Source organism: Gopherus flavomarginatus, chromosome 1 (genome assembly GCF_025201925.1).
Source record: "Gopherus flavomarginatus isolate rGopFla2 chromosome 1, rGopFla2.mat.asm, whole genome shotgun sequence".
Taxonomy (NCBI): domain Eukaryota; kingdom Metazoa; phylum Chordata; order Testudines; family Testudinidae; genus Gopherus; species Gopherus flavomarginatus.
This window is the reverse complement of record NC_066617.1, coordinates 258,218,304-258,233,814: the sequence shown is the minus strand read 5'-3', so window position 1 is coordinate 258,233,814 and position 15,511 is coordinate 258,218,304. Positions and strand designations below refer to the sequence as shown.

The 15,511-nt window shown below is 50.6% G+C and overlaps 1 protein-coding gene across 1 annotated transcript in view; it reads right to left on the bottom strand.

The window, feature by feature from the left end:
* Positions 1-15,511, bottom strand: part of GAS6 (growth arrest specific 6) — a 78,975-nt gene that overhangs the window by 8,636 nt on the left and 54,828 nt on the right. Inside the window, exons 13-14 of the mRNA XM_050922003.1 lie at positions 12,355-12,527; positions 10,428-10,656 (exon numbers count right to left, since the gene is read on the bottom strand). Of these exons, the coding sequence (XP_050777960.1) occupies positions 10,428-10,656; positions 12,355-12,527 (402 nt within the window). The remainder of the gene's footprint in view (positions 1-10,427; positions 10,657-12,354; positions 12,528-15,511) is intronic.

Here is a 15,511-nt window from a genome sequence, read left to right as displayed (position 1 = left end):
GGGGGTGAAACAAATTGAAGGCGGTATCCAAATTCCACCGTGCGTAGGACCCAACGGTCTGAGGTTAATTGGGCCCATGCAGGGAGGAAGGAGGAAAGGCGGTTGGAGAACTGAAGAGGATCCTGGGAAAGGACTGGTGCTCTGTTCTCGGGCGCACCTTCAAAAGTTCGGTTTTGGTCCCGCTGATGGTTTGGCGGGAGCGTTATTCTGGCCCCCTTGGGAACCCAATTGTCTCCTGCGGTTCCCGCGACCACGCCTCCTGCTAAAGTCTTGTCGCGGCCTAGGTGGGGGATAAGGGCGCTGAGGCTGGGTACGGAAGGACCGTCTTTGGGTTTGCGGAGTATGCATCCCGAGGGAACGCATTATGACTCGATTGTCTTTGAGACTCTGGAGTCTAGAGTCCGTTTTCTGAGAGAAAAGGCCCTGTCCCTCAAACGGAAGGTCCTGAATAGTGTGTTGCAGTTCGGGAGGTAGACCCGAGACCTGCAACCACGATATTCTCCTCATTGTAATGCCCGAGGCCACAGTTCTGGCCGCTGAATCAGCAGCGTCGAGCGAGGCCTGCAGGGAAGTCCATGCCACTTCCTTCCCCTCCTCCAGAAGGGCTTGGAATTCTGGGCGGGAGTCCTGTGGGACTAGTTCAACGAATTTACCCACCGACTGCCAGGTGTTACAATTGTATCTGCTGAGTAGGGCCTGTTGGCTGGCCACTCGCAGTTGGAGGCCTCCGCGGAGTAGACTTTACGCCCCAATAGATCCATCCTTCTAGCCTCCCGCAATTTTGGGGCAGGAGCTTGTTGGCCATGGCACTCTCTCTCATTCACAGATTGAACGACCAGAGAGCATGGCGGAGGATGGGTATATAAATATTCGTACCCTTTAGAGGGTACCATGTACTTCCTTTCCACGGCTCTGGCCGTAGGAGGGATAGACGCCGGAGACTGCCAAATGGTGCCTGCTTTGGCTTGGACAGACCGGATGAATGGCAAAGCCACGCGAGTTGGCGCATCTGCCGACAATATGTCTATGACCGGGTCTTCCACCTCCGGGACCTCCTCCACCTGGAGGTTGATATTTAAGGCGACTGGCATTAGAAGGTCCTGGTGGGCTTGGAGGTCAATCAGGGGCGGGCCCGATTAGGTGGTACCAGCCACTGCCTCATCTGGTGATGAGGAGGAAGACAGACCCGGCACGACTGGATCATGCAGTGACTCCTGTTCTTGAGGAACATCAGGGTCCGGGAAAACCTGAGGGTCCGGCACCAGAGCTGAGTCGTCTGTACCCACTGGCAGAGGGCGGCTAACAGTGGCCTCTGGTGCTTGGTGTTCCGACGGGGCGGAACGAGATGGTACTGTAGGCTCACCTTGGGCCTGATGATATGCCCAAGGTGTCCAGAAGGACCACTGAGGCGCTTGTTCCGTGCCCTGAGCCTCCTGAAGGAGACGGCTCTGCGGGTCTGAGTCCCCATACACGGCGCTGTCAGCGTGTGAAGACTCAGATGGGTGCTGCGATGGCCATGGCGGAGCAGAGTGCACATGAGGAGGGGCCCCATGTGCAGGGTACCGTACGTCGTGCCATGCTGGAGAACGGTACCGGGAGTCGTACCGGTGCCGAGAGGTCGACCGGAACCTGCGACCAGCGCGGTGCCGGGAGGTCGACCGGAACCTGCGACCAGCGCGGTGCCGGGAGGTCGACCGGAACCTGCGACCAGCGCGGTGCCGGGAGGTCGACCGGGATCATGAAGCTCGGTGGTGAGAGCGGCTGCGGCAAGAACGGTGCCAGGAGCTGACCACCGTCTGGAGTACCGGTCTGGAGAGCGGGATCTTGAGCGGTGCCGCGAATACGACCGTACCGAGAAGGGGACCGGTACCGGGACTGCGAGCGGCACCTAGACCGAGACCGGCGGCGAGATCGGGAATGCTGGCGAGACCTCGAGCTCAAGTGGTGCCTGCCTGCGATGTCGATGGAAGGTGGCCTGACCAGGGCCGGCTTCCCCGCTGACGCAACAACCCGCACCAGAGGTGCCAGGGGTTGAGGGAGGGTGGGCTCCATTAGAGCAATGAGTTCCCTCGCCGTTGAAAAGGTCTCTGGCGTGGTGGAAACGAGAAGCTCTACTGAGGCATGTGCTGGGGAGCTGTCATGCACCGGACTCGATGGCTCTTGCATGGCTGGAATCAACGGTGCCGAGATCACCAGTGCCGCGGCAGTTGTTGGTGCTGGGCGACTGGGTCTTGGCTGATGCTCTGACTGCGGTGCGGGGATTGGAGCCACAGGAGCCTTGGCCTTCTTGGCACGCGGGGAGAGGGAGCGGTGCCAGGCTGTCTTCTGTGCCGGTGACGGCTGGTGCCGGGGCGTCTTGGTGGTGCCAGTGCTCTCCGGGGCCGACGAGGCACTTCTCCCCGGCGCGGACTGTGCGGCACTCAGTGCCCAGGCTGGAGGAGTGAGGGCCACCTCCATTAGGAGCTGCTTAAGGCGAAAGTCTCGCTCCTTTTTTGTCCACAGCTTAAATGATTTGCAAATCCGGCACTTATCTGTGAGATGGGATTCCCCCAGGCACTTTAGGCAGGAGTCGTGAGGGTCTCTCATTGGCACCAGTCGGCGGCAGGCCGAGCACGGTTTGAAGCCCGGTGAACCAGGCATGGGCCTGGGCACCGGGAGAGGGGCTAATCCCCAACCCTCTAAGTATATACACAAACTACGTTAATAAAAGTTAATAAAGTATAAACTACAACTATAACTATACAACTATATATACAGTAAGTACTAGAACGCTGAATAGCTAGGGAAGTGGAGATCAGCTAAGTCGCGCTCCACTGTTCCAACGACCGACACGGGTGGTAAGAAGGAACTGAGGAGCGGATGGGTCGGCAGGGGCATATATCCGGTGCCACAGCAGTGCCACGCCAGGGGGCGCCCTGCCGACCCGCTGGGTGTTGCTAGGGTAAAAATCTTCTGACGAACGTGCACGCAGCGCGCGCACACCTAATTGGAATGGATATGAGCAAGCACTCGAAGAATACGTCCTGGCTCACATAGAAGGAAGATACCACCTTTGGCAGGAAGGCTGGGTGGGGCCGCAGCTGGACCATGTCCTTATAAAACACTGTGTAAGGCAGTTCCAAGGTCAAGGCCTTAATCTCTGGGACTCGTCTCCCTGACGTCACCGCCACCAGGAAAGTAACCTTCCAGGTCAAGTAGGAAAGGGAGCAGGAGTCCAGCAGCTCGAAAGGCGGGCTGGTGAGCCTGGAGAGGACCAAGTTAAGGTCCTACTGTCGGATGGGGTCCATACCTGTGGGTAAAGCCTTTCGAGGCCCCTCAGGAACCTGATAGTTATGTCATGAGAAAAGACCGTCTGACCTTGGATCGGCTGGTGGAATGCAGAGAAGGCTGCAAGGTGCACTCCGATGGAAGAATGCACCAGACCCTGGTTCCTGAGCTGCACTGACGAACATGAGGGAGAAATGCCACACGCTGATGCGCAGCAGGAAAACCTCGTCCACTTGGCCAAGTAAGTTAGTCTCGTGGATAGCTTCCTACTCTCCAGGAGGACCTGCTAAACCTCCTCTGAGCAGGTACGCTCCTCCGGGTTCAACCATGGAGCATCAACACCGAGAGGTGTAGAGACTCGAGGTTGGCGTGTAGGAGCTGACCATGATCCTGTGACAACAGGTCCGGATGGTAGGGAAGGGGCCACCACCATGTTCATGAGCATGCCGAACCAGCGCTGGCAAGCCATGCAGGTGTGATCATGATAACCTGTGTCTTCTCCCTCTTGATCTTTACTGGGACACGGCTGACTAGAGGGATCAGAAGGAACGCATACATCAGACCCTTGGCGCATGACAGGAGGAAGGCATCGGAGAGGGAGCCCTTGCTCAGGCCCTGCCAGGAACAAAACCGATGACACTTGCTGTTTCGCATGGTGGCAAACAGATGTATCTAGGGAGTTCCCCACCTCTGGAAGATTATGCAGACCACCTCCAGGTGGAGCGACCAATTGTGGTGAGAGGAGAAGTCCCTGCTGAGGTGATCTGCTAGGGCATTCCTGATGCCTGGGAGGTGACCAGCTTTCAGATGGATGCTGTGGCTGATGCAGAAGTCCCAGAGATGGAGAGCCTCTTGGCAGAGAGCCGACGAGCGTGCTCCTCCTTGCCTGCTGATGGAGAACATTGAGGCTGTACTGTCCATCAGGACTCTCAGCACTCTGCCCAACAGATGTGGCAGGAAAACCCTGCAGGCCAGCTGGACCGCTCTGAGATCCTTGACATTTGTGTGTAACATTGTCTCCTCCAGAGTCCACATCCCCAGGTCCGGAGATGTCCGTGGTGTGCCCCCAAACTGAGGTCCGAAGCATCCGACACTAGCTTGACAGATGTATTAGGACTGTTGAATGGGACTCCTTCCAGGACCTTCTCGCAATTGGTCTACCACTGCAGCAAGATGAGAACCACTGGAGGAATGGTTCTTTTCCAGATGGTCCCTCGATTGGGAATAGGTTGACGCCAGCCATTACTGCAAGGGCCATATGCGGAGCCTGCCGTGGAAGACCATGTATGTGCAAGCTACCATGTGGCCTAGCAGGTGCAGGCACACCCTGGCCATTGTCAGGGGAAATGCAGACGCTTCCGCGATGAGATCCATCAGGGCCTGAAACCTGTGTAACGGCAGGAATGCTCTCACCCAGGTTGAGCTGAGCATGGCTCCGATGAATTCTATCCTTTGAACTGGAACTAATGTGGACCTTTTGTGGTTGACCAGTAGTCCCAAGGAGCGGCACGTGGCTTGTAGTACAGTGACATCGCATTGGACCTGAGCCTTGGAGTTGCCTTTGAGCAGCCAGTCGTCAAGGTACAGGTAAATCTGGATACCCAATGCCTGAGGTAGGCCATGACTACCGCCATGCATTTGGTAAACACTCTTGATGCTGCAGTCAAGCCAAATAGAAGGACCGCAAACTAGTAGTGGGCTGAACCAACCATAAAACGGAGAAAGCATCTGTGTCCTGGGAAGATCGCTACATGAAAGTATGCGTCTTTCAGGTCAAGGGCAGCATATCAGTCTCTTGGATCCAAGGAGGGGATAATGTAGGCCAGGGAGACCATGCAAAGCTTTAGCTTCTTTAGGTACCTGTTGAGATCTCGCAGGCCCAGAATGGGACATAGACTGCCCTTGGCTTTTGGGATCAGAAAATACCAGGAATAGAAACACTTGCTCCGGTAAGGAGGTGGGAGCTCCTCCACCGCCCCTAGCTGTAAGAGCCCCTGAACTTCCTGCTCAAGAAGGCTCTCGTGAGAAGGGTCCCTGAAGAGTGATGGGGAGGAGTGGAAATAAATTGGAAGGTGTAGCTGTGCACCACCATGCTGAAGACTCAGCGGGCTGAAGTTATTGCCAACCACGCTGGGAGGAAAAAGGAAAGTTGGCTGGGAAAAAAAAATGGGAAAAATTGGATCCAGGAAACAGACTAGTGGGTTGCCCTCAGGTGTATGCTGAAAATGACTTTTTAGCTCCTTGCTTGGAGTGGGTCGAGCCCGACTGGGCAGAGGGTGGGGGCTGGTGGCTCATGCGCCATCTATAGCCCTTGAGCTCTTTGTGCGGTAGGTCCTGCCGGGGCTGGCTCTCTTGCCCCTCGGGAAGTTGCAGGTTTGAACCACTTACATGCCAGGCCCAGAACACAGACCCCAGGTTTTTAGGGTAATTCGGGAGTCCCTCAGCCCATGTAACGTATTGTCCATCTGCTCCACAACTCAGAGGAACAGCCAGGACGCTCGCCACATGGAGATGGCGGACGCCACAGTGTGGACGGCAGAGTCTGCCACCTTGGATGCCGCTTGAAGAGGTGCCCCCGTCGAGGATCATCCAGAATTCTTTACAGGAACCTTCCGGGAGGGCATTCTCGAACTTGGCCACGGTCTGCCAAAAATAAAGTCATAGTGGCCAAGGAGGGCCTGTGGTAGGCCACCCTCAACTGTGAACTAGATGAGGAATAAATTTTCCATCCGAACAAGTCCAGTGTCCTGGTGTCTTTATTTTGGGGGTAACTCCGAGCTGCCCCTGATGTTCCCTGTGGTTAACTGCCTCAACCACCAGGGAATTTGAGGCAGGATAGGAGTAAAGGTATTCATGCCCCTTAGTTGGGACAAAGTACTTACGCTCTGCCCATTTGGAAATGGGGGGGCAGAGAGGAGGGGGTTTGCCACAAAGCACTGGATATCTTCAATGCTCCTTTGTGAAGGCGAAGGGCCACCCTAGTAGGGGCTATGGAGGAGAGGATCTTGAACAGGGAGTCCGCTTGCTCCTCCAACTCCTCCACCTGCAGGCCAAGATTGGACACAATCCTCTTCAACAGCTCCTGGTCTGCCTTAGCGTCATTTTGAGGAATCGGGTGAGGGAGCTCTGTGATGGCCTCATCTGGTGATGACAGGAGGTCAGTACCGCGGGCTTCACGGCACCATTGGTGGTCCAGCAAGCTGTTCCCCTGGGTCCACATGGACTTCCATGGTCTTATCCCCTGGGGCCTCAAGCACTGGAGGGAGTTGGGTCATCGAGGCCATTGGCCTGTCCAAGTCTCCCAACATTGAGTGGGCAGTCTGGGAGGGCTGGGTGAACCCCCATGGGTTCCACGGGTACCCCAGGGCCAACCACTGGGCCTAGGGCCACGGGGCAGGTTTCGTTACCGACGATGCAGGTGGCATCGAGGATCTGGAAGGCTGACCTGCCAATGTGGAGCCTTGCTCCATACTGGAGCCTTATCTGGAGCGATTGCTACCTGGTGACCTGGATCCACTGGAGCAGCAACTCCATGCGTGGCGATAATTGTGCTTGCGTCTAGAGGAGGACTGGTCTGAGCGGGCCATGCACCTCTGTGGGGACCTTGGTGACAGGTGGTGCTCGGCAGATCCACGACAGGAGAACAGTGATCCATGCTTCGGCTTTGAGAGTGGTACTGGGACGAGCGGGACCTGGAGGTATTGCAGTCCGGGCGCCAGGGGATTTCCCCAAATACGGTGACACATATCTCGGAGATCATTGGCGGGGCCTGCAGCTCCGGTCCTCCAATCGTTCCCAGGATCGGTAATGGCTTTCCGGTGACACAAAGGGACAGTCCCGACGTTCCTGTTGGGGAGCGCGTGCATCTGTGAGTCTGTACCAGGTAACCGGTGAGGTCTGCCTCGAATCCCACTGCTGGTGCTCAAGGTCCAGTGACTGTAGAGGACTCCAATGCATCTCCCTCCCTAACTGCAAGGCATGATGGCTTCGAGTAGGTGAATAGTGTCAGGAAGTTCCCCGTGATGGAGAGCAGACTGTTGGGGCAAGGGCAAACAGAAAGGTCCCAAGGCGGGCTTACCGCAAGATCTGTGCGCCACCGGGGCTGGTGTGGGTGGCACTGGGAGCATCAGGATCTCTGGCGCAGCCTGGAGTGCTTCAGGCATCAACGGCACCTGAAGCTGATGAAGGCCCGCCTCTCCGTCCGGGCTTCCAGGCAAGGAATGGGATGGGATGGACTGCATCACCCGACATGAGCCGAGGCCCTACTTCCCGACAGGGGAGATGAGCCTTCCAGCGCGGGTCTTAGCTCATCCTCATCCCTGTCCTTCCCGTTGCAGGGAGTAGAAGACCACCCCTTACTGGCCTCTTTAGACCTCTTGGCCAGGGCTGTGGACAGGGATCGGTGCCAGCTCATTGACCGTGGGGCACTACGCACCGAAGCCGCGGTGCTGGGTACCGAGTCGGACCTCTGCTCCGGGGCTGGAGTGAGCGCCGACGCCATCAGGAGTACTTTGAGTCTGATCTCACACTCTTAGACATACTCTTTTTTTTTTTTTTTAAATAGTGAGTAATTCACCACTAGGACAATTTACCAAAGGTTGTGGTGGATTCTCCATCACTGACCATTTTAAAATCAATAGCGGATATTTTTTAAATAAGATCTGATCTGGGAATTATTTTGGGGAAGTTCTGTGGCCTGTGTTACAGAAGTCAGATTAGAGGTTAACAACGGTTCCCTCTGGCCTTGGAATTTATGAAAAATAAATGGTTGCCACAACTCAGATTTTAAAAGATCTACAAAATGGATCCTTTGCCATAATGACCTCTGTTACACTAGACAAAATAAGCATTTAATCCTCCTGCTTCAGAGCATACAGGATTACTAGATGAGTCAGGAAGAAATTTCCAGCTGATACAGTCTTGAACAATTTGAAAAATAGCTGTCATACCACTTAATTAGAAATAGTAAGTGTTCTTGATGCAGTGGGACAAGATATGAACTTGCAGCAACACAACTGTTCAGATATATTTCTGTTAGTGGGATTTATGCAGTGTAAATAGTGTTTCCCTGCAATCAAGGAAACAAATTCCACTTCTCGTGACCAAGGATGAGCTTCCATTGATTAAAGCTCTTTCTGCACTGCAAGCTAATGCTCCGACAGTCCATAGAAGAGAGACCAATTAAAGATGCCATGTACACAGACTGAAAGAAGAGCCCTATTATTAATGTTAGGAATAATATATGCATGTTAGAGCTAAACAGAAATTTCCAAATGCTGATTTTTCTATGAAAACGTTCATAGGTTTTTTTTTCAATCAGCGTTTCTAACATTCCCCTGCCACACTCCCTGCGTTCAGCCAGCCCTATACAGCTAGTCAACATGTTCCAAATTTCAAGAAAAAATGGGAAATGACAAAATGTTAAATGATTTTTTTCTATTTTTTGATTAGACCTAGCACATGTACCTATTTCAGTTAGAGCTTAATGAAAAAGTACCTTATACTGCACTCAAAAGCCAGCCTAAAAATAAACTACTCTAGAGAACTATAGCAAAAAAAGCTACCTCCATTCTAAGTGTGTGACAGACACTTCCTAATTTTCAGGAGAAAATCCTGCCCTCTGCTGCACCAGTGATAAAAGAGAGCATTGGTTACCTCCTACTGGTGCAACAGCTAGGAAAAATCACAGACCAGTATGGCACTCCGCTAAGTGTTAGATGGAGGGACTGGCTATTGCACCCGCCAATGCACCAGAGCCCCAGGAGGGTGTGGTCTCCCATCTTCTGGCATGCCTAGGAGCCAGGTCTCCTAGTATAAATACTGTTTTGTGCAGCATGAGCTATGCGAAAGCTTACATTACTCCTTCTAGGAACAGCAGTAAAGGGGCACCCTGCTATGTTACCCCTCAACTGCCCTGTGCTGACTTAACTGCTGCGACACCTACCACAAGGCCAGCACTGCTCCAACCTCTCTTCCCCATATTACTTGGAGTTGACACACAAGGCCAGAACTTTGTCTGGCTGTGAGTACTGCAAATAGTAACTACTATTATGCAAAAGCAGCAAAGAGTCCTGTGGCACCTTATAGACTAACAGGCGTTTTGGAGCATGAGCTTTCGTGGATGAATACCCACTAGCATCTGACGAAGTGGGTATTCACCCACGAAAGCTCATGCTCCAAAACGTCTGTTAGTCTATAAGGTACCACAGGATTCTTTGCTGCTTTTACAGATCCAGACTAACACGGCTACCTCTCTGATACTATTATGCAGAGAGAGATGCTTTTCCAGTGCTTCCTCATTTGCATTTCTCAGCAATAGGGAGTGGTAAACCAGTTCAGCCAGAATATGAGAGAACCCCAAACAGCCAAATCTTTTATTCAAATCAAAGATCAATCTGTCAGGTTCCAGGCAGAGAATAGAAGTGACTCCTGCAGAGGCTCTATTTGCTGGAAAAGCCAGAAGTTGTGGCAGCCTCTATGCTGTGCCCCCTGGGTGTCCCTGCCTGGAAATGACATGAACTCTTACACATAGTGCTCCCTGGATGACAACATCAGCAAAGAAGCTACAGAACCACAGCAATGAGCCTCTAAGACTTCCGACAGAGGTGAGGTGAATGGGTCACCCACTCAATAGAGGGCTAGAGGTACCAAGAGCCTGCATGGAGCCTTGGGTCAGCCTGCCAGGCTAGGAGACAAAGGGAGTGAGAACCTCAAAAGGTTGGACTATACCTTTACGTGTTTTGGTCTCTCTCTGATACTGATCTCAGACTCCTATGTGAAAGTGATGCTAATTCAGGGCTGCACACATTTGAGGTAATAACCACCACAGATTGTGCCAGACTGATAGTGACCCTCCACATACCTGTTCAAAGAAGAGCTATCCCCATTTTCTGACCAAAAAAACCCAACCAACATTCCTAATCTTGCTTCCTCCTCTCCAAAAAGGTTGATATAGTCATTCAACAAAAACAAGTTAAAAAAACCCCAGGGGATCAATGCTAAGTGCTCTCCTTGCACCTACTCATGCACAACAAAACTCACTTGGGCAGAAATAGTGTTTGACTTCAGAGTCTAACGAACACATTTGACCCCTTTTCTAATTACCAGTACTATTATTTTTGTTAGAACCTGCACTCTGCTTTGCAGAACTTGATAATCACCTGGCAGTCCTCCCACATATGTCTTCACAGATGACTGCAGGTAGCCCTCCAAGAGAAACAGACTGTCCTGTAGCTGGGAATGGCTTAATTCACTCTGTCCTGCAGTCTCATCCATGGTGAGTGATAACTGCCCCTTGCTGATGAAGATGTTCACAGAGTGCTCTTGATCATCACAAACGTTTATTGCCAGTCTGGACACAACTGTGCTCTCCATGGCCAAGATAATGAACTGGATAGCAAAAGAGCGCAATAAGTGAAGGCACAAGCACAAATTGAAACAGACACACTTACAATTTTCCTGTTTCATAATGTTTGTGACTGCAGCTGTTTAGAAGGCTTTTTACAGAACCAGCAAAGAACTGATTATATTATTACTACTGGAAGTCAGATTCTGAGCTCACTTACACTAGATTTATACCTTGCGTAATTCCATTGTCTGGGTCCGATACTCATTTACATTAACAGCACACCCAAAGAGCTCTGTGTCGCTCCAAAGCTTGTGTCTCTCACCCACAGAAGTTGGTCCAACAAGACATTACCTCCCTCACCTTGTCTCTCTAATATTCTGGGACCAACACAGCTACAACAGCACTGTAAACATCACCACTCTGGCAGTTCAAAGGAGCCTTAAGGATAGACGATTGGTGCTGCCCCAGACTGGGAGGGGGGCGCCAGCTAAACAGGAGGACCCGTGACATCTCCATGTGACTCCTCCCCACCCTGAGGCCCCCGCACTCTCCCTGTCCCCACCTTACATTACGGCAGCCTACTCCCTGCCCAGGCTCAACTTCTGGAGACAGGAGCCAACTCTGAGCATCCTGGGAGGGTAGGGGTGGAGCTCTGACTCACTTGGCCCCTACCCCCACAATCTGAGCCTGGGCAAGGGGCAGCCTGCTGCTGTCACAGCCAGGTGCTCTCCCAGGCAGCTGCTGTGCTGCACCAGGCAGCATCCCAGGCAATGTGGCTGGAAGAGGCTCTGGTCCCACCCCCTCCTCTCCCACCTGGGGCTGGCTGCTGGAGGGGCATTTGACCCTTTGTGCCCCTCCCATGAGTTGTCTCGCTACCAGAGTGGTGTTGAGCAGCTGAAGGGCTTGTCTTCACTACCGCAGTAAATAGACCTAAGTTACGCTACTCCAGTTATGTGAATGAGGTAGCTGGAGTTGATGTAACTTAGGTCAACTTAGCCTGGTGTCTTCCCTGCACTGAGTCGACGGGAGACGCTCTCCGGTCGACTTCCCTTACTCTTCTCAGGGACCTGGAGTACCAGAGTGCGCTCTTCACTAGACCCACTAAATCGACACCCGCTGCATTGATTGCAGCAGCGTCGATCTCCCAGTACTGAAGACACGCCCTAAGTGTAAATGAGACGTAGGCTCACTGACTTCAGTGGAGTTACTTCAGAACTGTGACAGCAAAATCTAGCCCTATATTATGAATATAACAAATGACATCGGTTATACTGTACATGGGACTTTGCAGACACTCTGGAGGTAGGCCCATGTTACTCCCTTGACTACAGTGGAGTTATGCGCTTACACTACAGAACACAAAGTCTCTGTACAAAATAGTTTATAGTATAATTCAGACTAGTATAACAAAATGGGATAGTGGCTCAAATTCAAGAGGTTGAGCAGATATTGTCAGTGTGGAGATATTTGCTATTGAATCAGTATCCTTTATAAGGGCCAAATGTTCAAAGGAGCATCTACCCCCTTCTAAAATTCTCTCCACAAAAAGCAGAATTCCTGTATTCCGATGATGCTCAAACATCTAATTTGCATATAAAATTCTGAACTGGTGAATGTAAATGTATACACAAAATGGCAGGCACAAATTTTCAGATTTTTTGATTATGGTCCTAGAAACTCTGATGAAAAAAATCAAGGGATCCTTTTATTTTACACCAGCAGAAGATTAAAGCTTGTACCTGTTGTTTAAGTTTCTTTGTGGAATGATAGTCAATCAGAGCCAATGATAAAGGGACTGAAGCTTCTTCACCAACCAGAGCAAATAGTACCCCAGTATCTGCTGCTGGTCGAATTACAGCGTTTACTTCTACTTCCCAACTCCTTTCAGTTTCATTTCCAGCAGATGGTTGCACTACAGAAAGAGATGCATGTCAAAAAAACAATGACTGACCAAGTGGCAGACAAGACGACTATGGATGGAAGAGCATATGGACAGATTGCTACTTCTCTTTGACCCAGAAAAAAAAGCACAAGTGTTAGTGTATAAAATCAGAAAGGAAAATGGTAACAGCTCTGCCTTGTTACATTCCACAGAAAGGGCCGCTGCCTTTCAGAAAAGTCAAAAGTCAAAGTTGAGGGGTTTGTTTTTTTAAACCAAGGATAGAGAGATTCAAGGGCTATCAATCATGGGCGGTGCGTAGCATAGGCTAAGAAAGGATGAGCCTCCCCAAACAGCCTCATGTGGCTCCATCCATGTTCTGCCCCAAAACCCCCTACTGTTTGCTGCTGGTTGCCCCACTCCAAGCAGACTGCTCCTCTTCCAGGAAGCCTGCTGGGTGGGGCTAGGGTAGCTAACCTGTGGCCAGGAATTGGGGTGGCTGAGGCCCCCCGACACTGGAGCTGCACCACCCAGCACTCCAGGGTTGGGGGCAGAGGGGGCACGCGCCACCTGATGCTCCAGGGCTGCAGGCTCTCTGGTGGCCTGGGGCTGGGGGAAGTGAGGGGCAGGACATCAGGCAGAAGGGGCAGGCCAGGCCGGGGGCTAGCCTCCCCGAGCCCATGGTTCACCCACCGCCCATGCTATCAATCCATCGCATTCTCAGAGCTGCTGCAAGATGTCTTGAACTTTACAAAATGATTGAGGGATTGATTTCAAATCTGACACAGAGGAAACAGAACACTTTCACACAAAAGTGAAAACAAAACTGAAGAAATATAAATAGAACACTTCGAGCACTATCCCTTTACAAGCCAATCAGAAGTTCGGAAGCCATTTTAGCTTGTCATAAATGGTCTCATGCTGAACTCAGAAGTAGATCCTGTTGACATGCTTCTAGCTTTTTAGTTTTTAATCTGATAGTGGCTAGAAAGAAAGAGGCTTACATGATTTCCATAAGAACAGTTATACTAGGTCAGACCAATGGTCCATCTAACCCAGTATCCTGTCTACTCAACAGTGGTCAATGCCACGTGCTTCAGTAGGAATGAACAGAACAGGTAATCATCAAGTGATCCAACCCGTAGCTCATTCCCAGCTTCTGGCAAACAGAGACTAAGGACATTTCAGAGCATGATATTGCATTCCTGCCCATCCTGGCTAATAGCCATGGATGTACCTATCCTCTATGAACTTGGCCTTTACAATATCCTCTGGCAAAATATTTCACAGGTTGACTATGCGTTGTGTGAAAAAAATATTTCCTTGTTTGTTTTAAACTTGCTGCCCATTAAGTTCATTTGGTGACCTCTAGTTCTTGTCTTATGAGAAGGAGTAAATAAGACTTCCTTATTTACTTTCTCCAGAACAGTCATGATTTTATAGATCTCTATCAAATCCCTCCTTAGTCATCTCTTTTACAAGCTGGAAAGTCCCAGTCTTATTAATCTCGCCTCATATGGAAGCTGTTCCATACCCCTAATCATTTTTGTTGCTCTTTTCTGTATCTTTTCCAGTTCCAATGTATCTTTTTTGAGATGGGCAACCATATCTGCACACAGTATTCAAGATGTGGCCTGTCCTTGGCCTGTCTCGACAAGATCATACACAATACTGATTTATTACTGCTGTAAATAGGATAAATGGTGTCTTTACATCCTTTTACTGTTACTAAACAAAAAAACCAAAGTATAATTGTTTATAATAAATTAATATAAATATGTAAATTCTGAGAATACAGCTCTTAAGAATGTGGTCTCATTTGCACTTCAGATGCCAGACTCTATTTGGCAGTTCTTGCATCTTTGTTGTAAACAGCATGACAGCCACCTAATAAGATATTCGCTAATTTATACTAGCAAAACAGAAAAATCCACATAATGCTGCACAAAAGGTTTCAAGAGAGGAGAACTTGTAATCAGGTCTGTCAGCATTTAAAACTTTTACCAATGTCAACGGTCTATTTTAGTTCTTCTGTGGATAGGTATAAATGGAAGAATCTGAAACAAAGGCAAAGCCATCCTTCTAATTTCTAAATTATGATTAAGAGGGTTGGAACTAAACCCAGGACAATTTCACACAGCCTGTGTTGATGTCCTCGCTGTATCATTGATATTGTGACCATGACTAATTTGAATATAATAAATATCAAACTTAAATCACAAGTGAAATTTAGTACAGACATTTCATTTTAGGCAATAGTGAACTTCTATCTAATGCCACGGCTACACTACAGAGTTTAGAGCGGTGCGGCTGCACCAATGCTAGTGCAGATGCTCTAAGCCGACGGAAAAGAGCTCTCCTGTCGACTTAATTACTCCAACCTCCGCAAGCCGCAGTAGGTATGTTGGTGGGAGAAGCTCTCCGGCCAACATAGCACTGTTCACATCAGTGCTTACATCGATGTAACTTACGTTGGAGGAAGGGAGGGACTTATTCAGACCCCTGAGTGACTTTACAGTTTACATTGTGTGACAGACCCAAACCAGTGGGGTACAGGAGTCTGGTAGAGGGCAAATATACTGGTCACTGTATGAGTAGTTTTCTGTTCCTCGAGTGACCAGAGAAGAGGCTGCACTAGAGTAATCAGGAACCTGCTAGAACCAATTAAGGCAGACAGGCTGATTAGAACACCTGCAGCCAATCAAGGCAGGCTAATCAGGGCATCTGGGTTTAAAAAGGAGCTCACTCCAGTCAGGCCAGAGGGAGCCAGAGGAGAGGAAGTGCGTGTGAGGAGCTGGGAGCAAGAGGTGCAAGGAGCTGAGAGTGAGAGGGTGTGCTGCTGGAGGACTAAGGAGTACAAGCATTATCAGACACCAGGAGGAAGGTCCTGTGGTGAGGATAAAGAAGGTGTTTGGAGGAGGCCATGGAGAAGTAGCCCAGGGAGTTGTAGCTGTCACAGGAGGCACTATAGACAGCTGCAATCCACAGGGCCCTGGGCTGGAACCCAGAGTAGAGGG